Below are 25190 nucleotides of genomic sequence, written 5' to 3'. Positions count from 1 at the left end.
ATCTAAATCCAGTAGAAGTTAAGATAGCTCTACACATTCCATCCAATAATTGTGTAACATGTTTAACTTCATAGGTATATAAAACTGGCTGGGACATTACATCACAGGTTCACAGTATTTAAAGCTAGAGGGAACATTAGAGACTAGCATCTTCTTTATAGAGGAGTAAATAGAGAACTAGAAAGGGAAATTATTTGCTCCCGGTCACACAACCAGTGAGTGAGCAAGGGATAAAACCTTGTTCTGCTTCAGGGAAATAATGTAGAGAATTATGAATGTAGCAGAAACAAAATCTGTAATCTTAAATGCTCTTAAATCTTGTTAAATGGGTGGAGGCTCTTGAGCTCTAAATTGACTCCCATTGTTCCATTGTTTAGTGTAAAACTTGTATCCTGATTTCCTCTGTCTTCAACCCCTCTAGTTAATTCCGGTCACATAAGGAAGGAAGAGAATTCCCCTTTTGCCCTCAGGGCCCAGATAAGGGGCAAGATTATAAAACCTGAGTTGGAATCGAGGTCACTGCTCCTCTCTCTCTGGCCCAGTCAACTCTGCTTGACTGTTCTCTCTGTCTCTACCTATCTTCCTCTCTCTGCCTCGTTCTCTGCCTACTAGGTCTTTTTCATTCATTCAGTCTTAAGTGCTTCTGATCCTTTGAGAGGAGAAATTTTTAACTTGTTTACTTTGTTATATTCTATAATAAAATCCTGAGCAGTTTTAACATCCCAGAGAGCATTCGAATACTTTCACCTTTTCAGTGGCCTTAAATATTCTGTCTTCAAATCTTTAATAATTGGCAACAGTTCTACGGAATGTGCCCTTTGATTTCCAGTCCAATGTTCTTTCTGCTGTACCACATTTCATGTCATTACCAGTTGAAACTAAATAAGGGTCCTATCCAGGTAATTTGGAAAATTGTTTCTGACTCTGTGGGTCAAAATGACATACAAAGAATTCCTCTATTGATCCTGACTCTTTCATTCCTCCATGGTCTCTACTTCTGACTCTCTGTACTTCCTTCCCCACTATACCTTAGCAACATTCTCACCCTGAAAAATCTTTTTACCCCTTTGAGCTGGAAATTCTGCTCCTTTAGTCCCTTTTTCTGATTGCTCAGTTCTTCCCAGAATCACCAATGTTAAAGAAGGGCTCAGGTCAGTTAGGTTTTTTTTCCTTCAAACTCTTTTCCTAACTCCAGATTTCTTCTTTTAATATGTCCTTTTATTAGCATTGTCTCTCTTTCCTGTCCCTGCCACACAAACCCTATCTCCATCTTTCCATCTACCTCATCACATACCTCTGGTACTTTTAAATTTCTTCATATATATATATATATATATATATATATATATATATTGTCCTCTTCCATTAGAATGTAATCTCTTTCCATGAAGAAACTTTCTTTCTTACTTCTACTTGCATTATCAACATCTAGCACAGTGCTGGCATATAGCAAGTACTTATTAAATACTTGTTGACTTGAATTCCAAATCTACCATGAATTTTCCAATAGACTTGGTCCTTTCTAGAGATTTTCTGAGGTCAACCAACAACTCCAAATAATAAGATAACAGAAGACCAACAAATATATAGTTTAGTTATGTTCCTTAAAAATTTATAGTAGAGGGGTGGCTAGGTGGTGCAGTGGATAGAGCACCAGCCCTGGAGTCAGGAGTACCTGAGTTCAAATCCAGCCTCAGACACTTAATTACCTAGCTGTGTGGCCTTGGGCAAGCCACTTAACCCCATTGTCTTGCACAAACTAAAAAAAAATTATAGTAAAAGTTTTACTCACCTGAGAGACAGGAGAATTATGAGAGCCAAGAAGAGGGAAATGAATGATAGGGAATATCCCAGGGTATATATTATCTGTAAAACTGAAAGCAGTGCATGGTACTCTTCCTGTATGTGGAGATAAAGAAAATGAAAATCAATGTTAAGTGATGAAAGAAATTTTGTCCCTCCCCATTGTAAGTATGGGTATCCTCCTCCCTAAATCTCTGTTGTTCTAAGGCTTAGGGCTAGATTGGAAAAGGAAGAATCTTAGGAATTTCACTGATACTTGTTCAGGATTAAACTCTTTGGGAAGAGACAACCAATAGCCATACACGGAAGAACAAAATAGTCTAAAAGAAGACATTATGTACTGTTGGAGGTACATGAGAGATCCAAAGATCTAAAAGCTGACTAATAGTATAAAGACGTTTCAATGATCCAGGGTTTGCTAAGAATACCTGATAATTTCTTCACTTGCCTTTATCATAACTTCATCTCCACCTTTGGTGAAACAGTCAGGGGAACTGTGGAACATCAATAGATGTAACTTGGACCAACAAAGAACAGGTGTTCTACTTTCATATTAGACCAAAACCTCAACCTTTTGGTGCTTTGGCTTGCACCAAAAGCAGGTTCTGTTTCATAATAATAGAAATATTGATGCCATGTCAGAGTTTGGACATTCTAAAGTGGTATCCCATATTTCCCCAAATGCTAAAGAAGATTCATATGCACTAACAGACAGGACATTTATGATAGGATTGCTAGGAGGAAGAGATCTGTAATGGTAAATGCTGATTCTCTTCTGACAATGACAGGGTGGCCGAAGGTAGACCAAAAAAATTTTCAGAATATAACAGTTTCCTAAGACTCATCCAACTCATCTGTTGAACCCTACTTCTACTGATTAATATTATATAATTATCTTGTGATCACTGTGACATTAAGATGGGCTTCATTGACAAAACATGGAAGTCAAAGTATATATTTTGTTACAAAGAAATAATACAAGTGTAACAGGGAGTATTCATACATATTAATAAAATATGTCTCTATATTGAACCTTAGAATGGATGAGAGTATTTAGATAAAAATTAAAAGAGAAAAAAGTGATATTATTTTATCAATACACTTCAGTCTGTTCAGGCAGACAGGTGATAGAAGTGGTGCTTTCCTAATACCAAAACAGATAGAAAGGCTGCTAATAGTGTTAAAAAACATTTCAATGATCTAGAATTTGCTAAGAACATGATAAATTCTTGATTTGTCTCTATAATAACTTCACCTCCATCTTTGATGAAGCAGTCAGGAGAACTGTGCTATAGATAGACTTAACTTGGACCAACAAAGAACAATCTGATTGGTAAAGTGAAAATAACAAGAACTTTGAGAGAATATATCCATGTAATCTTGGAATGCACAATAACAAAGAAAAAGACTCCTACATATCATCAGTCATCTATCTAAACTTTAAGAAATCTGATTTCATTTAAAGAAATTTAATTGATATCTTTCATTCCTACATTACCTACATTTTCCAATATTTCTCCCTTCCCTTCCTTTCTTGTCTCCTTCCAGAAAACCAACACTTATAACAAAGAATTAAAAAATAGGGAAAGAGTTCAACAAAACTAACCAATACATCAACTAATTCTAATTTTATATGAAGTATTCCTCATACATAGTCCCCCATCTTCACTGAACAATGAGGGAGATTCATTCTTATATCTCTTCTTTGGAGCAAAGGTTGATCATTATAATGCTATCAATATAATTATAGTTATATTTTTATTTTACCCAGGTTCTGTACTTTACTTTGCATCAGTTCACATATGTCTCTTCAAGTAATTATAGGTTCCTTATAGTCATTGCTTATTATAGGACAATAATATTCTATTACACTCTACAGTTCTACAATTTGTTTGGCCATTCCTCATTTTATGGACTTTGGGATAAATATTTATAGTGGGATCTCTAGAGGAAAATGTATATTGTAGTCACTTTCTTAGCATAACTTCAAACTGTGGAAAGTTGATGTTAATATGTTCAAAAAAGATGCTTATAATCCCATGGTCAATGAAATAGACTATAGTTCACAGTGGAAGGGAGAGATGAGCAATGAAATTCTGAGAAGAAAACTTTGAATAACCAAATAAGAAAAACATTAAAATATGAACTCAGATTTTTTTAAAGACATGACAAAATAATTGGAAAGGAACAATCATAAAGATAGAAAAAGAGAAATAAAAGTTTAGGGGTGGGTGGGAAATAAGCTCTGACTTGCAACCAATGTTAATAAAACATATGAGCAATGAATAGTTAGATTCCCTGATTAGGGCTGATACTGTCTGATAGCCAAAGGTCCAAAGAAAGGAGTAAATACCATATTTCTCCATGTAGAAGATGCATACTTTTTCAAAAAAATTGGGGTCTAAAAACTGGGAGGGTCTTATACATTAGTTGTGGAATTTTTTACTTGCATTTCCTGTTTTGTCACACTTGTTGTCTTTGTACTCACTGTTTCACATTTGTTACTGGTATATTGGGTTACATTTTGCCACGTTCTATCCAGAAATGACTCAGAAAAAATTTTCATACAGTGCTGAATTCAAGTTCAAAGTGATCCAGTTTGCAAAAATGAATGGAAATCATCCTCCTCCAACTGAGAAAACAATCCGAGACTGTCTACAGGAAGAAGAAACCTTACTGAAAACATGATGGCAGAAGAAGCCATGAGAGGCTAGTCAGCAAAATGGCCTGAGTTAGAGGGGGAATTGAAGAAATGGATTGAAGAGCAAAGGGCCATTGGAATTCCTTTGTTCACAAACATGGTTCAGTATGAGGCAAGAAGAATTGCTGATGAAAAAGAAGTGACTGATTTTAAAGGACGACACAATTGGTGCTTCAGGTTCATGAAACAGAATGGACTAAGTGTGTATCCTCACAACAGACTTGCCCAGGGAATGTTTGTGGTCAACCACAGACCAGAGCACAGGCACAAGAGCACCAGAGACCATCCTAAGACAGAAATTTATCAAACACAGACAAAGACAAGCTAATGGATGGGAGTTTTGACAGTGATGAGGAGTTGTATGAATTTTATGATGAATAAACCTTGAGTTCAATAACTTTTATATAATACATTTTTTTAAATTTTGGGCCCCAAAATTAAGGTGTGTATCTTAGACATAGGAGCTTCTTATACATGGGGAAATATGGCATATTCATTTGCTATTTTTCTTTACTCTCCTTAGTAGAGTTCTTAAAGAAGGGGAAAAACAGATGAATAGGGAAAAACTACAGCTCCAATTAGATGAGAACTAGTAAGAAAGTTTTAAAAGAATACTAGTTTGGGGGCCTGAATAATTATGGGTCTTCAAGAAATGTGCCAATATAAACTCAGAACCACTGTCAATAATTATTGATAGATTATTCTATTAAAAAAACTTTCAATCTTCTACTTGGCAAATGTAAGAATTTTTTTTAACTGCTCTAATTCTTACTTAATGTCAGAAAACAACATGGGAGGAGAAAGGAAGGCAGTGATGAAGGGGAAATAATTTTTTTACTTTCTGGCTTTAAAAGTGTAATGCCTGTTGACTTTTCTTTTTACTAACTCATGTGGAATATTAGAGCCAGAAAGATCATCTAGTCCAATTCATTTGTTTTTCAGAGGTAAGAGACAATAGGATAAGAACTCTCATTGTCATATAAACAAGTATACATGTGGTTTAGGATTTCCCACGCTCAGTTATAGGTTGCTCTTCAGCCTGGTACTTGACTTGTTATCATATTTAATTTTACCAACAAGATCCTTAAGGAAATCCAGGATTATTTTTGTATATTTTCCCATCAATACAATTTCAGAATATCTTTCAATGAATGAATTAATTAAGCTCAGTGCCCCCATCGATGTTTATTGAATATTATGTAACATTCTCAATAGGAGTTATTCATATTTCTTTTATATTCAATTCCTTAAATTCAAATGATTAAATATATTAAGTCCTAAATAGATAATGGATCAATGATAAAGTCCATATAAAGCATAAATAATTATTTATAGTTTTAGCAATGAGATAGATCATAGACTTGAGCAATTTCAAACCAAGTCTGAAGATAAATTGACTTCTGTTAATGCAGTCAGACACTAGTTCATTCTTTTTAATTAATGAATCCTATTCACTTTGATCTCCTTCAAACTGCTCACAAGAAAGATACAAAAGTTTCATTTTTTAAAAAAGACAATTACTATTCTTTAACTTTGTCTTTATCTCCTCTAGCTTTTCTCCTTTCATGGTAAGAAAACAATCTCTTTAGTTTTGTTCAAGTCAACTTGTCTACTCATAAAAATCATTTTATATTTCTTCATAAATAATTTTAGATAACTATAAAGAAGTTTTTATCTTCTTTCTGTCTTTTCCACAAATCTTCACAGAACCAAGATAAACTTGAATACTTTAACTACTTAGGGAAAAGAATCTCATAGATTTATAATTGTAATTGTTAACTCCTAGTTTTCCTCCTTAAAAACAAAAGTAGTAAATATTTCTATATAGAGAGAGGCTTTGAAGGAACAGTTACACAAACAAGAACATTATGTCCAGAGACTTTAAGTAACATACACACACACACACACACACACACACACACACAAACACACACACAAAATTGTCCCCAAAAAAACTACTTTTGGCAATGTCAAGACACTATTAAAAGCTTTTTGACAAAAAGTACAATTTTTTTTGCAATTCCTAGCACAGTTAATTAAAAATTCTGCTAGATTAATGATAAATAACAAAAAATTTACTCTTCTATGAAAACTTTAATTTCCTCTTGCCATGTTAGAATATTTTTTGGTGAACTGTGCATTGGTCATGATGATGGAAACCCTATACTTCTCTCTCAAAATTTTTTTAATGTGCATATGGCTCTGTTTTATGGATCATTACAGTACTAATGCTAGCCTACTCCCTTAAGCAGGCATAGAGTCCATGCCTGCATCTTTGGAATAGGTACAACTTAGTTGTATTAATAATTCGGGATAGCAATAAAGAGATGGAACTATTACCACTAAAATCAACAGAGCTTACATTTTGTTTGAAGCTGTAGTTCCCAGAACATTCTAAGTCATACCGCCAAATTTCTGTAGAGTTCTCCAGAGTTTGCCAAGTTCCTCCAGACAAGCAATGTCTGTATACTCTTCCTGGGCTTTCTGAAAGTAAACAGAGCTTTAGAAAAATGAAAATCAATGTGTACAATTTCATGTTTGCTTCAAAGCTTTCAATCCCCACCACCATTCTCCAACAGAGCTATGAAAAATCTCAGGAAAGAATAGTTCTCCATTCCCTTTCTGTAGCTCATTAATGTCTACTACTTATTTTTATTTTAAAATTATGTATGCTTATATATATAGTTTATGAATGCATTTACATATTTTTATATGTATATAGTCATATACACATATTTTCCAAAGCTTCTAAATCAAATAGAAAAAGCCGAGTCCCACTAAGCTTCTCTGTGTTTGTTACTTTGGGTGAGAAAAACATGTGGCCTCTCTTTTTGGAGATAGATGTAGTATAACCTTGCATTTAAATCCAGAGTTATTTGTTCAGAAGTTATTTTTGTCTTCCCCAATGCATAGTTCATTCATTTATAGCAAACATTTGCTCTGAATATAATGGGAAAAGTTTATTTCGAGATAAAAATCATCAGAACAGTCAGAAAATAAATAAAATTTACAGTTAAGCTCTGTCAGTTCACTGGCAAAGGAGAAAATGGGGAAGGAATAAATTCACCTAAACGCAGTATGGCAGCAAATTTTTTTCCAGACAGTCACTCTTTAAGCAGAATAATGTTCCAGACAAACCCAGTCAGTTTGAGGTAGCAGTACCTTTTCTTTACAAGCTAGCTGTTGGCACTGACATGTATCCACCATCACTTCCCCTCCTATCCCTTTCTCTGTCTATGGAACTCAAAAGTTCTTGGACTTCCCATCCCCTTTGCCTTTCATATTCTCTGTGGCTTCTACCACCCATGTTTCTTAAGTCCCTCCTTCCAACTGAGAAAAGATACATATCTTATGAGTTCCCTTTCTAATAAAGGGCTACACTAATAATATCTGTAGAGCAAAAATCTAGGTGGCATAGTTGACAGAGAGTGGAAACAAGTCAAGAAGACCAGCCCTGTAACCCTGGGCAAGTCACTTAAACTGTTTACCTCAGTTTCTTTATCATAAAATGAGCTGAACAAAGAAACGATAAACCATTTCAATATCTTTGTCAAGAAAAATCCCAAAATAGTCACAAAGAGTTGGACACAACTTAACAATAACAACAACCTGTGTAGGAATTTTAAGCTTATCTCTTTAAAGAGCTTTAAGATTTTATCTCATAATAATACTATGAGAAAAGCATGATGAATCTTATTATTCCCATTTTAGAGACGGCTAGATGGCTCAGTAAACTGGACCCACAGTTAGGAAGATCTGAATTCAAAATTGACCTCAAATATTTACAAGCTCATGACCCTAGGTAAGCCCTTTGGTCTCTTCCTCAGTTTTTTTCAACTGTAAAATGAAGATTATAATATCTATCACCTACCCTCCAGGTTGTTATGAGATCAAATAAGATATCTAGCACAGAATATGGTATATAGGTGGTACTTTATAAATATTTGGTTTTTTTCTTCCAGAAATGGAGAAACTAAGCCTGCCAAAGGGCAAGTGATACAAGAATGCAGGTAGACAGGAAATGAGGTGCCATAGACTGGGCATAGCATGGTTTGACTAGAACCTATTTATTTTATGATGGGAAGTAATATAAAATAGAGCTGAAAATCTAGGTTCCAGACAAACTAGGGTAGTAACTGCACAGTCTATGGTCATTTATTTCCACCCTCCATGCAATAGTCTATGCCTATTTGTTGCCTCCTTTCAGAATTTTTCTTTCCTCAAGGCCTGGCTTAAGTACCATCTCCTCTATGTAGTCTTACTTGAACCCACAAATTGCTAGTGTTCTTTCCTTCCTCAATTTACTTTGTATTTTGGGCAGCTAGGTAGCACAGTGGATTTTGTATATACTCCTGGAGTCAGGAGGACCTGAGTTCAAATCCAACCTCATACACTTAATAATTACCTAGCTATGTGACTTTGGGCAAGTCATTTAACCCCATTGCCTTGCAAAAAACCCAAAAACAAAAAAAAAAGAAAAGGAAAGAAATAAGCAAACAAAAAACAAAGAAATGTTACTTCCTATTTTATACCTCTCCTCAAATCTAAGAGAATATGAGCTCTTTTGAGAAAAAACTATTTGTTTATTTTTTATTCCTTAGCATAGTGGCTTGTATACAACAGGTACTTAATAAATTTTTGTTGAATACATCAGAAAAATTCTGCCTTTCATATTCACTTATTTTCTCATCATACATGCTATTATTCCAATAATTTGCTCAATGTCCTAAGAAATGTTCCTGCTAGACAGGGATCTTTTGTCAGAGGTAAAAAGTTAGCTGTAAAAACTCTGGGAATGAAGAGATATATAATGCACTCTTTAAAACAAAACAAAATGAAACAAAACAGAAAGGTATATCTGACTCTAGGGCTAATTTTGCTGGTCTTACTACTAAGGGAAAGACTTTTCCTTCCCTTAAAGTTATTTTTTTTAAAGTGGAAAGCAGGGAGGAATAGCCAGCATTTCAGAGTCCTGAAATGAAGACATTTCAAAATCCTCTCATGAGGAAGAACTAATACAATAACCAAGGATTTCAGTTACAGCCAGAAGATGGAAGCATAGAGAAGCTTTACAGCCATTATCCAGTGGTGTCCAGCAAAGAAGAATCCAGTCAGGAAAACACTCCTAGGGAATAGGCCCAGCAGAAGAATCATATTAATAACACCAGAATTTAGATATTACTCTGCAGCATAGATGACATGAGTCTGCCACTCTAGAGGGCCACCCTAGTCACACATAGTCCTTAAATATAAGATTTTTTGTCCATGTTCCTTATATGTGTGCCCTGATCATACTTGTTCTCTATCACTATCTATCTTTTCCTCATACAAGTTCCTTAGGCATACATATATTCCTAGCCCCACATATATTTCCTATATAGGTCCACTCTTTATCCTGATATGTATATTTGTAAACAAAAAGGTGCCAGATTTTTTGAGCAGATGTTTATTGCTATTTTTCTTTTTATATCATTGTTAAGTATTCAGAAAGACTGACTTCAAATCTATGCCTAAACACTTGTTAACTCTGTGACCCTGGGCAAGTTACTTATCTTCTGTTTGCCTCTGTGTCTTCATCTATAAAACAGGTATAATAGCACTTACTCCCAGGGCTGTTGTGAGGATCAAATATATTTTTAAGCACAAAGCCTGACACAGAGTAAATACTATATAAATATTAGCTATTATTAGTTATTATTATCTTTTATTTTTCTCCAGATGGAGTTCTCTGGCTAAATATTAAAACAAACATATTGGTGGGAATTTGTCGGCTATGACTGTAAATAGATGTGAATCCACAAAATACCTGAAACCTGGGTTAATCTTCTCTTGAGGACCTAACCTAGGATTTGAAGCACTCCCCAAGTGCTATGTATAAAAATTATAATGAACAGGACTTCCATTTCTTCATCTAGAAAATGAAGGGATTCAATTAGATTGGACACCAAGTCTTTACAACCATAAATTTCTATCATTCTGATTTATCTGTTTTCTATATTTGGATTTTTCTATATGTGTTTTCTTAAAATAGAATAATCTTCTATAATCTGTATTTTAGATTACTAGATAGTATATGCAAGTATAATCAAAGGGAGTTGGCAATATAGAAACTGACTTTGAAACTGATAGGTTTAGGGGCAGCTGGGTGGTGTAGTAGATAAAGCACCAGCCTTGGAGTCAGGAGTACCTGGGTTCAAATCTGGTCTCAGACACTTAATAAATACCTAGCTGTGTGGCCTTGGGCAAGCCACTTAACCCTGTTTGCCTTGTAAAAACACTGATAGGTTTGACCTATTTCAAGGATTAAATTTTTTTCCATTTTTTTTTTCTAGGAGATCATAGGTATTTGGGACTATGCAGGGCCTGGAACCATCATACTCCCTTGGTTCAGTAAACCTGTGTTAGGCATGTCTTGAGGTTTCTATAATATCTTTACATATCTGCAGTAATGCCAGAAATTTCTTGAGAGGTTATTCTAATTAGCATTCATTTGAGAATGGTTTCAAAAAGGTTGTCACTTTACTCTTGACACAAATAGCAATACAGTCATTTGAGTCTCCCCCTTTTTACAGGCTATCTCTGAAATCAGCACTAACATTCTTCTGAATATGACAGTTAAACAACGTGGTAACATAATAGTCTGACTTCCTTCCTGAAACTAAATTTGAAATATCTTCAAAACTTTTCAGAATATTTTTAGCAGCTCATTCTAATTTTGTTCTATCTGAAACTTTGTAATCGCTCAAGATGTACCAGTTCCTTAGAAGGAAAAAGGGGTAAAAAAAAAAAAAAATTAGCATGTTACCTTTCTTCCACCAAGGTAAGTATGAAGGACAGGGAATAGAGACATATCCTGGAGGTGAATGAGGCCAACATGCATAATTGTCAAATGTCCCATTACAATACACACCTGTCCAAAAAAAAAGAGAGGCCCAAATGAACTCATTGAACAAACTTTATTAAATGTGTGGGTAGACAATAGGAAAGATTAAAAGATTGATGATAATAATTATAATACAGTTATACAACATTTTAAAGTTTATAAAGACAAGACAGGGAATTTATATTTTAGTAGTAAAACAGCAAAGTCCATCTTCTTGTCCTGGCCAAATTAGTCTGGTGTGATCAGCCATCCTACTTGTTTTCAAACAGATGCTGCAACTGTTTGGAAGGCTATTAGAGGAGAAAAGACCCCAAGACACATACCAGAGGATAGGGAAGGACTCAGAAGGTGTTATCAAGGATGCAGTTGTTATGATAAGCTTTTGACACAGAACCTTTGGTATTTCAATCCTTTGCTACCCTCTGAAGGAAGAAATCAAGACTTTCTGAGGATGCACAGAAAGACATATAGGGAAAGTCTCCCAAAACACCATATCTGAGCAGATGAACTGTTCTCCAATTAAGAACATTTTTTTCTCTTCCTTCTTCCAATGATAACCAGATCTTTAAGCAGCAGTTTAATGAATCGATTCATAAAAAGAAGCAAAATCACTAAAATTTTAGCTTTCTATCCTTTTAATTACTCATCAGACATCAGATATAGGAGTAGGAGAAAGGTATGTCCCCTTATTTGTGTGATTGGCAGGAGCTGCTGATTTCCTGTCCCCTTTTTATTCCTGCTCAACTGCTTTCCCTCCCTAATTATGGTTACAGTGGATGAGTATAGATAATGAACCAGTATGTGCACAATAAACAATAAAGTAGAAATCTGGCAATCTCCTCCTTTAATTATATCAGCATAAATGGCTGGAAAAGTTGAGGCACATTTCCACACTCAGTAAGTTAACCAAAAAGCAATCAACTTTTAATTAGCTTGGAAAGTTGTTATCCTAAGCATCCTAAAGAAAGTCCTGGAGTGAAATTGGGCAAGTTCTTTCCTTACAAAATAATAAGGGGTACTAGGATGATGATACATATATTTCTAGTAAGTGAGTTTAAAGACTTTTTCATTACTTCTCTTTGCAACTACAGTCAGAAGCTTTGGTCTGAATAAAACACAAGGTCTCTCCTAGTCTGCTAGATTCAATTTAATTCAACTAATTAAGTGCCTGATATGTTGATAACATAGTTCATAGTAGATGGAGGAAGGGAAGATTTACAATGTAATGTCTAGTAGGGTCATAACATACACACAGATATATATTATGTGATAAGTATATTATAGAGGATGCTAAAAACATTCCATAAATGGAAAGATGTTCCTAAGGTTATCAGATGAGGAGATCAAAGCAAGTCATAATCATATGAAAAATTGCTCTAAATCATTACTTATTAGAGAAATGCAAATTAAAATTTCTCTGAGGTACAACCTCATACCTTTCAGACTGGCCAATATGACCAGAAAGATAATTATCATTGCTGGAAGGGTTGTAGGAAATCTGGGACACTATTACATTGCTGGTGGAGCTGTGAACTCATCCAACCTTTCTGGAGAGCAATTTGGAATTACGCCCAAAGGGCAACAAAAATGTGCATACCATTTGATCCAGCAATACCACTACTGGGTCTATACCCTGAAGAGATGATAAAAAAGGGTAAAAACATCACTTGTACAAAAATATTCATAGCAGCCCTGTTTGTGGTGGCAGAGAACTGGAAATCAAGTAAACGTCCTTCAATTGGGGAATGGCTTAGCAAACTGTGGTATATGTATGTCATGGAACACTACTGTTTTATTAGAAACCAGGAGGGATGGGAATTCAGGGAAGTCTGGAGGGATTTGCATGAACTGATGCTGAGTGAGATAAGCAGAACCAGAAAAACACTGTATACCCTAACAGCAACATGGGAGTGATGATCAACCTTGATGGACTCATTCATCCCATCAGTGCAACAATCAGGAACAATTTGGGGCTTTCTGCAATGAAGTATATCATCTATATCCAGAGAAAGAATTGTAGAGTTTGAACAAAGACAAAGGACTATTAACTTTAATTTAGGGGGAAAAAACCTGATATCTTATTGTCTGATCTTACTATCTCTTATTCTTTATGTTTCTTCCTTAAGGATATGATTTATTTCTCATGGCATTCAATTTGGATCAATGTATACCATGGAAACAATGTAAAGACTGTCAAATTGCCTTCTGTGGGGGGGTGGGGGGAGGGAAGTAAGATTGGGGGAAAAGTTGTAAAACAAAATAAATAAAAATCTTTAAGAAAAAAAGATTATAAGAAAAGTTTCATAGAAGAAGAAGCACCTATGCTTTAAAGGATATTTAGGAATTCAACAAACAAGGATGAGGAAGAAATAGTTTCTTAAGCAAAGGGAGGGAGACAAAAATAGGGTATTTTTAAGAGGAAACGAGTAGTCTTATTTGGCAGAAGCTCATAGCACATTATTGAAAATAATATTGAGACAGGTCTGAAAAGATAAGGTGATATCAGTATAAAGTGCCTCAAAAGTCAGGCAAAAGGAGAATGAATTATATAAATCATAAAAGTGCCTTGTGCTGAGAAGCTAGACTTGAGATCAGGCAACCATCAATTAGTATTTTTCAATTCCAGGCCCTATGCTAAATGCTAGGGTTACAAAGAAAGATTGAAAAAAAATTTATACACATACACACATACATTCAGCTCTCAAGAAGTTCACAATTTCATTGAGGAGATAACATTTAAGCAATTATGTATAAATAAGACATATACAGTAAAAAATCAGGACAGTCTCAAAGGAAAGCACTGAAGACCGGGAAAGTCTTGCAGAAGATGGGACTTTAGTTGAGATTTGAAGGAAGTGAAAAAAAATCCATGAAGTAGAGATGCGGATAAAGAGTATTCCAGGCATGGAGGACAGTCAATAAAAGTTGAGAGATGGAGATTCAAGTTCAAAGAGAAGTGTCAATGGATCACAGAGCACATGGAAAGGAATAAAATGTAAGAAGATTGAAAAGGTAGTAAGGGACATAGGAAAGTAAGATCATAGGAAAATATAGCATTTATAGCTACAAAAGACCCTTAAGAATTACTTAATTCAGTTCCTCATTTTATAAATGAAAAACCTGAGACCAAGATAGGAAAACGATTTCCTTAAGATTATAACAATAGGGGGCAGCTAGGTGGCATAGTGGATAAAGCACCGGCCTTGGAGTCAGGAGTACCTGGGTTCAAATCCAGTGTCAGACACTTAATAATTACCTAGCTGTGTGGCCTTGGGCAAGCCACTTAACCCTATTTGCCTTGCAAAAACCTAAAAAAAAAAAAGATTATACCAATAGTAAGCAAGGAGTTCTGAGATTTGAACCTTGAACCTCTTGTTTCAGATACTCTACTCTTCCCACAATGTTACACTAACATTGAGCCCTGTTACACTGTATTTGTCATGAAAAACCTCCAGGGAATCCAACAGAGAGGGTGTTCCATTCCCACAGACTGATTGTCCACACAGTAGACGCTTGGCTCCATGATCAAAACAATTTCTGAGCCAAACACTTTCTCACAGTATTATTGACTCCATGATCATGAGCACATGACTAGAGGACCTTAGTACTAGTCCTTAATACTAATCCTTGGTTCTGAACCATTGGAGTCTGACCTTAGATCAATGGTTCATATTCATATAAATCTATATTGGCTACAATAGGACAGATGCAGGTGAGCTAACCCATAAAACAGGAATCTTTGTGGGCAGAGGTTCTTTTTTTTAACCTAAAATTTTGAAATTGAGAAGTCCATGAGTAGATGGTAGGATTTAGAGATCATTTTGTCTAACCCCCTCATTTTACAGATGAGGAAATTTAGATCCAGAGATAGAAAGTGAATTTTCACTCATTTCTGGTCACATTTCCAGAAAGTAATAGAGATGGAATTCAAACTCAGGGTCTCTGACTTCAAATCCTTTCCAGTGTTCAGAATTCAGTATTCATGAACACAGAGCATTCTCCTCCCCCTGCCCTGGAAAGTTGTGATACTTACTTAAATACATTACAAGATCTATGGTGGTTTGGTCTTCTACCAATTTATATCAAAATTCTAGGGCTACTTAGCATAGTTTCATAAGTAGCTGCTGGTGATGAGCCTTTCTACACATAGCTTGGTCCTTGGATGATTACATCTGACACATGGCCTGTATTCAAAGTCTCCCCAATTACCTTCCCTATCATGTCCTTGAAAAACCCGGGGTCAAAATATTCAGAACTATACTTTTTGTATTAGCAAAAAAGTGGAAACTAAATAGATGTTTATCAATTGAGGAAAAGTTAAATAAATGGAATTTTGTTATATTTCAAAAGAAATAACAAATTATCAAGAATTCAGATAAATATGGAAAGACTTTTATGAGGTAAAGTGATTGAGAAGAAAGAATAATGGTTTGAATTGAACTTTTGCTTCCATCACTTAGTTCCTTTGTGACCTTGGACAAATCACTTAACCTCTCTAGGTTTCAGTCTACCTACCTATATAAGAACAGCTAGGTGGTACAGTGAATGAGTACTAGGCCTAGAGTCAGGAAAATCTGAGTTCAAATCTGACCTCAGACATTTGCTAGCTATGTGACCCTGGACAAGTCATTTAAATTTCCAGTTCCTCATCTGTAAAATAAAAATAGACTGGGAAAGGAAAGGGAAAACCACTTCAGTATCTTTACCAAGAATACCCCATGGCTTTGTCCGTGGGGTCACATAGAGTAGGACATGAATGAACAAAAAAAAATTACAATAATTAAGAAGTCATGTCTGAAGATGCTAAAGTTCCTTTCCAGCTCTAACTCTGTGATCCTATGATCTTTTAAACTATTTCAGAGTTAAGTAAATAGGCCCAGAAAAACAATAGTCACAGTGATTACAGCAATGTAAATAAAGAGAAAAAACCCATATCCTATTAAATTTTAATGATTAAAGTTGGTATCAGAAAAGAGTGAAGAAAATGCACTTGGAAGTATTCCAGAACTAGATACTAGGGATATGGCATATTAAACTATGTCCAGATTGAGGATGATGTATTTGAAGACTGATTTTGCTAAACTACTTTTTTTCTTTCTTTTTAAATCATTATTTCACATATAATGGGGGTCAATGTGCTTATCCAAGTCAAAAACTTGACTTAAGATTTTTATTCAGTTGCTCATTAATGTATGAAAGATTAGAGAATTTTGGAATTAGTAACTGGGGAACACTGAACTGCAATACTGTTCTGTGATTATTGGACAAATATACTTTGTCTATGTTTCACTCAGTAGAGATGAGATTTTCTTAATTCATTATAAATGAGAATGATTTTTTTTTATGATGAGAATCCATTTGTGAAAGAGGCAAAGTAAAAGGGTACTAAGAATAGATTTCTGAGTTATATGAAAGTAAGGATGTCACTTTTTGCCCTTGGGATCAGAGAAGAGACCTCAGAGGCTAGAGAACTCTGAAGTTCCTGAGCTGTGAGACAGGGACAATACAAATTCCCCCTCAATATTCTAATTATTTCAGTTGGTCCCACTGTTCTCCATGGGCACTGAATGCATTGATAACACCTCCAGTTTTATGAATGGAATATTATATAACTTATTCTTGCTTTGCCCTTTGATTAATAGTCAATAGAGTCATCTTGGTTAATATATTTATGTGAAATATACCAGCAGAGGCTCATTAGATACAGTTTTAGTGGAACAACTAACTACCCACCACAGAGACGGAGAGTAGTGGTTCTAGAACCATGATAGTGAGTTAACCAAGTCACCTTCCTTCTGGAGAATCCTGAAACTGATGCCAGAGAAGGAATAAGTTTAGAGGGGTAACTGAGAGAGACAAAAAGAAAAAAGAGACAGAGAGAGACAAAGACAGACAGACAGAGACAGACACAGAGAGACAGAGAGTCACAGAGAGAGCCATGGAGAGAAAAGGAGTAGCTCAAGGCAAAATCAATTGTGACAACAAACATAAAACCAGAACTTTAAGATAACAGAACAGCCCATGTAAACAATGGAATCCTTACTGGGTAGTGGAATAGGAAGAGATATATTCAGAAAACAAGGTGATACAAAGAGAAAATACTTCAATAATTTTTTTAAAAAGAACTGACTGTTATCATCAATACTTTAGTGAAGGATGAAGAAAATAAAAGTAATATAATTCAATTTTATATAGTGCTTTCTAGTTCTTTGTATAAATTATCTCACTTGAACTGGAAATTGCTGCCTTCCTTCAGTTCCCATAGACCATGAAGAGATGCCAAAGAAGAAAGACTGATAACCTCCGGCCCTCATTTCCCAGCTTAAAACAAAGATGAACTGAGAGGAGGAAGCTATAAGAAGAGTTGGAAGTTGGGGTGGCTAGGTAACGCAGTGGATAGTGCACCAGTCCTGGAGTCAGGAGTACCTGAGTTCAAATTTGACCTCAGACACTTAATAATTACTTAGCTGTGTGGCCTTGGGCAAACCACTTAACCCCATTTGCCTTGTAGAAACCTTAAAATAAAAATAAATAAAAGAAGAATTGGAAGTTATGTATCCACCAATATAGAAAAAAAATCTGGATTGTTTTGTTTCTCTTTTTTCCCAATAAAATGTAGCCAAAAAATCTGGAATATATCATTAACTGAGCAGAATAGGTCTTTGGACATGATCAAATTATTGAAACATATGTTTAGACCAGTGGTTTAGACCAGTATATGGGTTCTAAATGGAACTCAAAAGCATTTCTTGACTTTGAAAACTCCTTAACAGGACTATAGTTGGGATTTTGAGTTGTCATAGCAGTCAGGCAAAATTCACAATTAGAGGGTGTTTGCTTACCAGATGGTCGTTTTTGTAATTCTGTCAGACATTCATTTTTGTACTGAAACCACTTCTGAGTTGTCTCCTTTAGGAGAGATCCTGTGACCTGAAGGGACCAAAAAAATACTTATGTCACTGAAAAAAAAAAAAAACAGAGGTATCTATTTTATCATCTAAGAGATGTCCTGCTTACTAGATATCTCTACCTGAATGTCCCATGAGTATCTCAAAATTAGCTAGTTCGACACAAAGTTCATTATCTTTCCCTCTAAACTCACCCTGCCTTTAACTTCTTCATTTCTATCAGAAAACAAACAAACAAACCACTTGGCAAAGAGTTGGAAATTGAGGGGATGGCCCATCAATTGGGGGAATGATTGAACAGATTGGGCTTTGAACAAGTGGGATATAAATGTAATGGAATGTATTGATCTATAAGAATGATGAGCAGTTGGATTCAGAAAAACCTGGAAACATTTACATAAACTTCTGTTGAGTGAAGTTAGCAGAAGAACATTGTATATGGTAATAGCAACATTGTGCAATAATCAACTGATAGACAGCTCTTCTAAAAAGCAAAGACAATTCTAAAAGACTTGTGATGGAAAATGCAATCCACATCCAGAGAAAGAGAACTATGGTGTCTGAATGAATATCAAAGCACACCACTATTTTCACTTTAAAAAATCTTACTTTTGGGGTGATTGGGTGGTATAATGTATAGAGCACTGTCCCTGGAGTCAGGAGGACCTGAGTTCAAATGTGACCTCAGACACAATAATTACCTAGCTGTGTGACCTTGGGCAAGCCACTTAACCGCATTGCCTTGCAAAAAACAAAACAAAAATTTTAATTTTTTCTTTCTCATAGTTTTTCACTTTTGTTCTGATTCTTGTTTCACAATATGCCTAAAATGGAAATATATTTAATGTGATTGTGCATATATAACCTGTATCAGACTGCTTGCTGTCTTGGAGAGGAGAAAGAGAAGGCAAGGATGGAGAAAAATTTGAAACTCAAAATTTTACAAAAATGAATGTTAAAAACTATCTTTACATGTAATTAGAAAAAATACTATTAAAATATAAAAGAATGCTTAGCAAAAACCAAAACACCACACCCTTCCAGTCTCCCAGGTTCACAATCTATAATCTATGATTCTTCACTCTCATTCACCCCCCACTATACAGTTAATTGCTGTCTTGTTGACTCTTTCTACTCAACATCTCTTATATCCTTCTTTCTACTCAAAATACAATACTTTAGTTAGAGCCCTCTTGTTTTCATGCCTTCACTATTTCAAAAGTATGTCATCTCTCGCCTTTCCAATTTATCCTCCACACAACTGTCAAGTATATTTCTAAAGTGCAAGTCTGATCATGTTGCTCATTTGTTTAAGCTTTAATGGTTCCTCTTGCCTTTGAAAAAATGTACAAACTCCACCCTTCATCATAAAAAGAGCTTTGCCATGTTTACTTACCTGAGACTAATTTCCAGGGTGATAAAACATATTTCCTTTCACATACTCTGATCTTTAGTCAAACTGACTCACTTGCTCTTCATCTTCCATGACATTCCCATCTCCCACTTTCATGTCTTTGTATGATAGGAAGTCATTCCCTATGCCTGGAATTCTCTTGCTTGTCATCCACACATCTTAGAAACCCTGGGTCTCTTCAAAACTTTATTCTAGTACCATCTCATTCAAAAAATCTTTCTTGATTTATCCAATCATTAGTTCTACCCCCCACCCAAACCACTGTATTTATTTAATAAATATTCAACACTTATTTACTAATTGCCTCAATTCCATATTATTGTACACAAAACTCAGCAAAGGGCCAAAACCATGTGACTAATAAAGGGGCTTAATAAAATCAAATGCTTAATAAAAGGTTGATTGATTGAACATAAGTTTGACTGTCTCTGTGGAATCCTATAGTGCTCACGTGTCAATTGATCTTTTTTAAAAAATTTTATTTATTTAAGGCAATGGAGTTAAGTGACTTGCTCAAGGTCATACAGCTAGAGGATGGATTTGAACACAGGCCCTCCTGACTCCAGGGTCAGTGTTCTATCCACTGTGCCACTTAGCGGCTCCTCAATTGACCTTTTAAGAACTGTTTAGTTTGGGGCAGCCTCGGATGCTTAATAATTACCTAGCTGTGTGACCTTGGGCAAGTCAATTAACCCATTCCCTTGCAAAAAACAAAAAAAAGAACTGCTTGGTTCTCCATAAATGTTTTAGATACTTTCCAAAATTAAAAAAATATATATCACTAACTAGGTGTAGGAATTGTGCCGAGAAGAATTCTAGAAACACAGAATAGTAGAACTCAAAGGGATCCTAGAAGTCCAGTTTTCCCCATTACATAACATGAAAATTTTAGCATTAATTTTTACAAGAATTTGAATTCCAAATTTTTCTCCATCTCTCCCTATCCTCCCCTCTTCAGAAAGTAGGTGTTCATTTTTTAAAATAAGAAAACAAAGGCCCTAATGAGTGAAGTGTCTTGTTCCAGGTTACACAATGGCAAAACCAAGATCTGAATTCAAGTATCTTGACTCTAAGTCCACTAAATTCTAGTAGAGTGGAATATGAGACAGTTCTTTTGTCCTCAAATCTTTCCCATTTAAATTTTGTCCAAATTTTAATTAGCATACAGAGGGTTGTTGTAGTAGAAGTCTTTTTAATAGTATTTTGTATCTGCAATGTACTTTTTCTTTTAGAGAACTTTAATATCTATACTATCCTCTAAACAACTCTTACACCTAGAAGGAATTATTATGCCCATTTTGTATTTATAGAAGCTGAAGATGAAATGTATCATGGATGCAAATGTAAAGCCTATATCAGATTGCCTTTGTGGGGGGGAGACGAGGGAGGGGAGGAAGGGAGGAAAAATTATAAAACTCAAAACCTTAAAAAAAAGATTGGTAGAAATTACCATTGTATGTAATTGGAAAACAAAGAAAACATTTAAATAATAAAGATGTGATATAGCCCAAGGTCAATCACTTAGTTTATAACAATAATATCTAGAATATTATCTAGAATTTATATAGTGGTTTAGTGCTTACAAATCATTTTACATATGAAATTGTATTTCATCCTTATAACCCTGGGAGGTAGGTGTGATTTTTATCCTTATTTCATGGATGAAGAAATTGAGGCACAGATAGGATGAGTGGGAGAGGTTGGGATACAAGTCTGAGTCCAGATATGAATGCAAAGATAGCCAGAGAAAGAAGTACAGAGCTTAAAATGCAGACCAAAGCTTACTATCTTCAATTTTTAATAGTTGTCTAATGTATTAAGGTTTTTTCCTCTTTATTGTTTTTTTCTCCATTTTGATTTGATTCTTCTCTCATAACATAACCAACATTGTCTATGTTTAGCATAATTATATGTATGTATGTATATATATACATATATATATATATATATATATATATATATATAGCCTATATAGGATTGCTTTCTGTCATGGAGGGAGGGAAAGAAGAAAGGCAGAAAAATGTAAAACTTTGCAAAAAAAAATGATTGTTGAAAACTACCATTCCATTTAGTTGGAAAAATAAGTAAATAAAGCATATAATAATAAGAAGAAGAAGAAGAAGAAGAAGAAGAAGAAGAAGAAGAAGAAGAAGAAGAAGAGGAAGAAGAAGAAAGATAATGTTCCTGGATACATAGTCTTTTTTTAGTAGAATTTACTAAGTCTTGTGAAATCCTAATTGTATTTCCAATATTTTTTTCTTTTTTGCATGAAATATTTTCTCCTTAGCTGAGAGTTTTGAACTTGGCTATGACATTCCTGTAATCTTTCTTCCAAAGGCCTCTTTCAGGCAGTGAAGGGAAGATTTTTTTAACTATTTCTACTTTACCAACTTGTTCTAGAACTTCAGGGCAATTTTCCTTAGTAATTTCTTGTAATGGATCCAGATTTTTTTACCATAACTTTCAGGTAGTGCAACTTTCCTCAATCTGTTCTTCAGATCAATTGTTTTTCTAATGAGGTGTTTTAGATTCTCTTCTAGTTTTTTTCCAATTTTATTATTTCTTGATGTCTTATAATTTTATTTGATTCCTCTTGCCTAATTCTAGTTTTCAAGGAGCTTTTTTTTCTTAAGATTTTGTATCTCTTTTTCAATTGGTTAACTTTCTTTTCATAATTTTCTTGAATTGCTTTTATTTTTTCCCCTAAATTTTTCCCTCATTTTCTCTGATCTTTGAATTCCTTTTTAAGTTCTTCCAGGAACTCTTTTTTAAAAAATGACTTGTGACCATTTCATGTTAGTCTTTGAAGTAGGCATGATCTTTTTTTTAACCTCACTATCTTCCTCTGATTATAAATCCCAGATCTTCTTTTACACCAAAGTAGCTATCTATAAATGGGTTCTTTTTCTTTTGTTTCCTCATTTTTATTTTGTTTCATTTTATTTTTAGCAGCTCGTTATTATAATAATTATTATTATAATCAAGTTTTAATCCTGTGTTATGGGTAATATTGACCTAGTCCTCCAGGCCTCCTTACTGCTTTTATTTTCTGAATTTCATTTGGAGGCTTAACCTCATGGATTCCTCTCCGCCCTAAAGTCACATTTAGGGCTCCTAGCCACACTGTCCTGAAAATGTTCTTGCTCCCTGCAGTATCCCCCACATTCACTGGCCATGTATTTGCTTCTCCTCACCCACAGCCACTGTGGTGGAATCCAGACTTTTTCCCTATTCTCTTGACTTTCTTTCTTGTACTTTTTTTTCCATTTGTAACCTATTGCCTCAATTCTTGAGCACTAAGGACTAGACTCACGTTAATAGTCTTACTTTCATGTAAGTCAAATTTCCTCCATTGTGGGCAACAAAGTACCTAATCCTATGCAGTCATTCATGGTTTCAATGTTTATAATTATTTTGACTTTATTTTACCCCTACAGAAAACAAAGAAGTCACTAAGTACCTAGAAACAGAGAAACACGTGAAACTCTCAAATAACCCCCAGATTCCCTTAGAAAAATTGTTAGCTTGTAGTTATCAATGGGACAATCTTTTGACATATTAGCAAATCCATAACTTTCTCCCAGGATGTTGCCATATGGCCCCTCCTGGACTTTTAATGTTTGTTACCCTATAATTTAGATTTCTCACTAAAGTAGGCACGCTTTGGATTTTCTGTACAAGCCATCCCTTTCCACTATGTGAACCATCCTCTTCTATCTCAGAGGAATACCTTCAATCAAGAAATTCCCTTTTCTCTCTAGAAAGTCTAGTATCTGAACTCTATTTTATGCTCAGGTATAATCTCCCATAATCTCTGTTGAATGTTGAACTGTCCTCTAATGATAACAAGTATGTATATTTGTTTTAAGCTTTACAAAACTCTTTACAAATATATATACATATATATATACATATATATATGTATATATATATATTTCAGTTTTTTCTTGAAACAATCCTGGAAGGTAGGTGTAATACTTATTCCCATTTTACAGATGAAAAAAACTGAGGCAGGAAGTAATTAAGCCCAGGGTTACTTAAGAAAATGTCTGAGCCTAGATTTGAACTCAAATCTTTCTGAGTCCAGGTACAATACTCCATCCACTGAATTACCTAAATTACCCTCTGAAATGAAGTCTGGGAAGAAAGAACAAAAGAGAACAAGTTGCTGCATCAGCTTTTTTCTCATAAACAACAGAGTATCCTTCAGATGCCTCTTATGATTTATACCCTATAATCTCAATGTTACTGGGGAGACTCATAAAATAGATCAGAACTCCTTTGAATAACCTACTTCTTATAAATTTATTACTCAGCATATAAAATATATCCAGATAAAAAAGTATATGAAGCAATCCAAGAGAAGCTCTTTGCCATCTCCCTATTACCCAGTCTAGTACACAGTACCACCTTCCAGGGTATGAAGTATTCATTATATTAAACAATGACAATAAGAATGATAGTAATTATAAAAAAACATAATTGGTGTTGCTATTTTTAAGAGCTTCATTTCTCTAAATACTATCTCAGCATAAAATATGATATAAATATTTAAAGTAGCAAACTCTCTATGAGGATTTAGTTGTAATTTTTTCCTATAGCCTCTGAAGAAAATTTGAAACTCCAGTTAATACACTAAATGGTCCCTGACCAGTAATGTCAAGTCCCTTAAATTCAGAGAATGGTAGAATTGACAAAGATTTTATATTGCATTCAACTCAATGCTGTAATCCTTCAGATGAGAAAACTAAGCTCCAAAGAGGGAAATTATTGGTCCAAGGTCACTTGATAAATCATTTCTTGAAGAGTAGTCTTTGATGACACTTGCTTTATGGTCAATCTTATCAGCTAGGTCTGATAAATTAGCACTCATTTAACTAATAATAATAGCTAATATTTATATAGTATTTTAAAAAAATTTTAATTCTCATTTTATCTTCACAGTAACCCTTTACTACCTGCATTTTACAGATGAGGAAACAAAGTTAGGCAGAGGTTAAATGACTTGGTCAGGGTTACACAGACAGCAAATATTGTGGTTTAGTTTATAGTCTTCCAATGGTCTAAGGTATCAAACTCAAGGTTGATCCTTCCCTGACAGGGTGTTCTGATCTCAAAGTGTTCAAATCCTACTTCTAATACGTTGATTTTTCAGGGGAGCTAGGTGGCACAGTGGATTAGTACCAGGCCAGGAGGAGGAAGAATCACCTTCCTGAGTTCAAATCTAACCTCAGAAACTTACTAGCTATCTGACCCTGGGCGAGTCACTTAACCCTATTTCCCTTTTCTTGTATTCACCAGCCAATCTTTAGTTTTAATTGTATGTTTGGTGTAAATCCTCTATAAGCAATAGGATTGGTGATACCTCTGGTATGAATACACACTGGAAAAACTCTTGTCACAAGGTAATCATTCTGGTATTTGTGGTTCTTTTTTATGACTTCATGATGTTACAGTAAACTACATTGACTAGGTTTTTTT

At 34.7% G+C, this 25190-nt stretch overlaps 1 protein-coding gene across 1 annotated transcript in view; it reads right to left on the bottom strand.

The window, feature by feature from the left end:
• Window positions 1-25190, bottom strand: part of GLP2R (glucagon like peptide 2 receptor) — a 79125-nt gene that overhangs the window by 48464 nt on the left and 5471 nt on the right. Inside the window, exons 2-5 of the mRNA XM_074220640.1 lie at window positions 18230-18317; window positions 11310-11414; window positions 6867-6988; window positions 1793-1899 (exon numbers count right to left, since the gene is read on the bottom strand). Coding sequence (XP_074076741.1) covers window positions 1793-1899; window positions 6867-6988; window positions 11310-11414; window positions 18230-18317 — 422 coding nt within the window. The remainder of the gene's footprint in view (window positions 1-1792; window positions 1900-6866; window positions 6989-11309; window positions 11415-18229; window positions 18318-25190) is intronic.

Source organism: Macrotis lagotis, chromosome 2, assembly GCF_037893015.1.
Source record: "Macrotis lagotis isolate mMagLag1 chromosome 2, bilby.v1.9.chrom.fasta, whole genome shotgun sequence".
Taxonomy (NCBI): domain Eukaryota; kingdom Metazoa; phylum Chordata; class Mammalia; order Peramelemorphia; family Peramelidae; genus Macrotis; species Macrotis lagotis.
The sequence above is the reverse complement of the archived record's forward strand: the minus strand, read 5'-3'. Positions and strand labels throughout refer to the sequence as shown.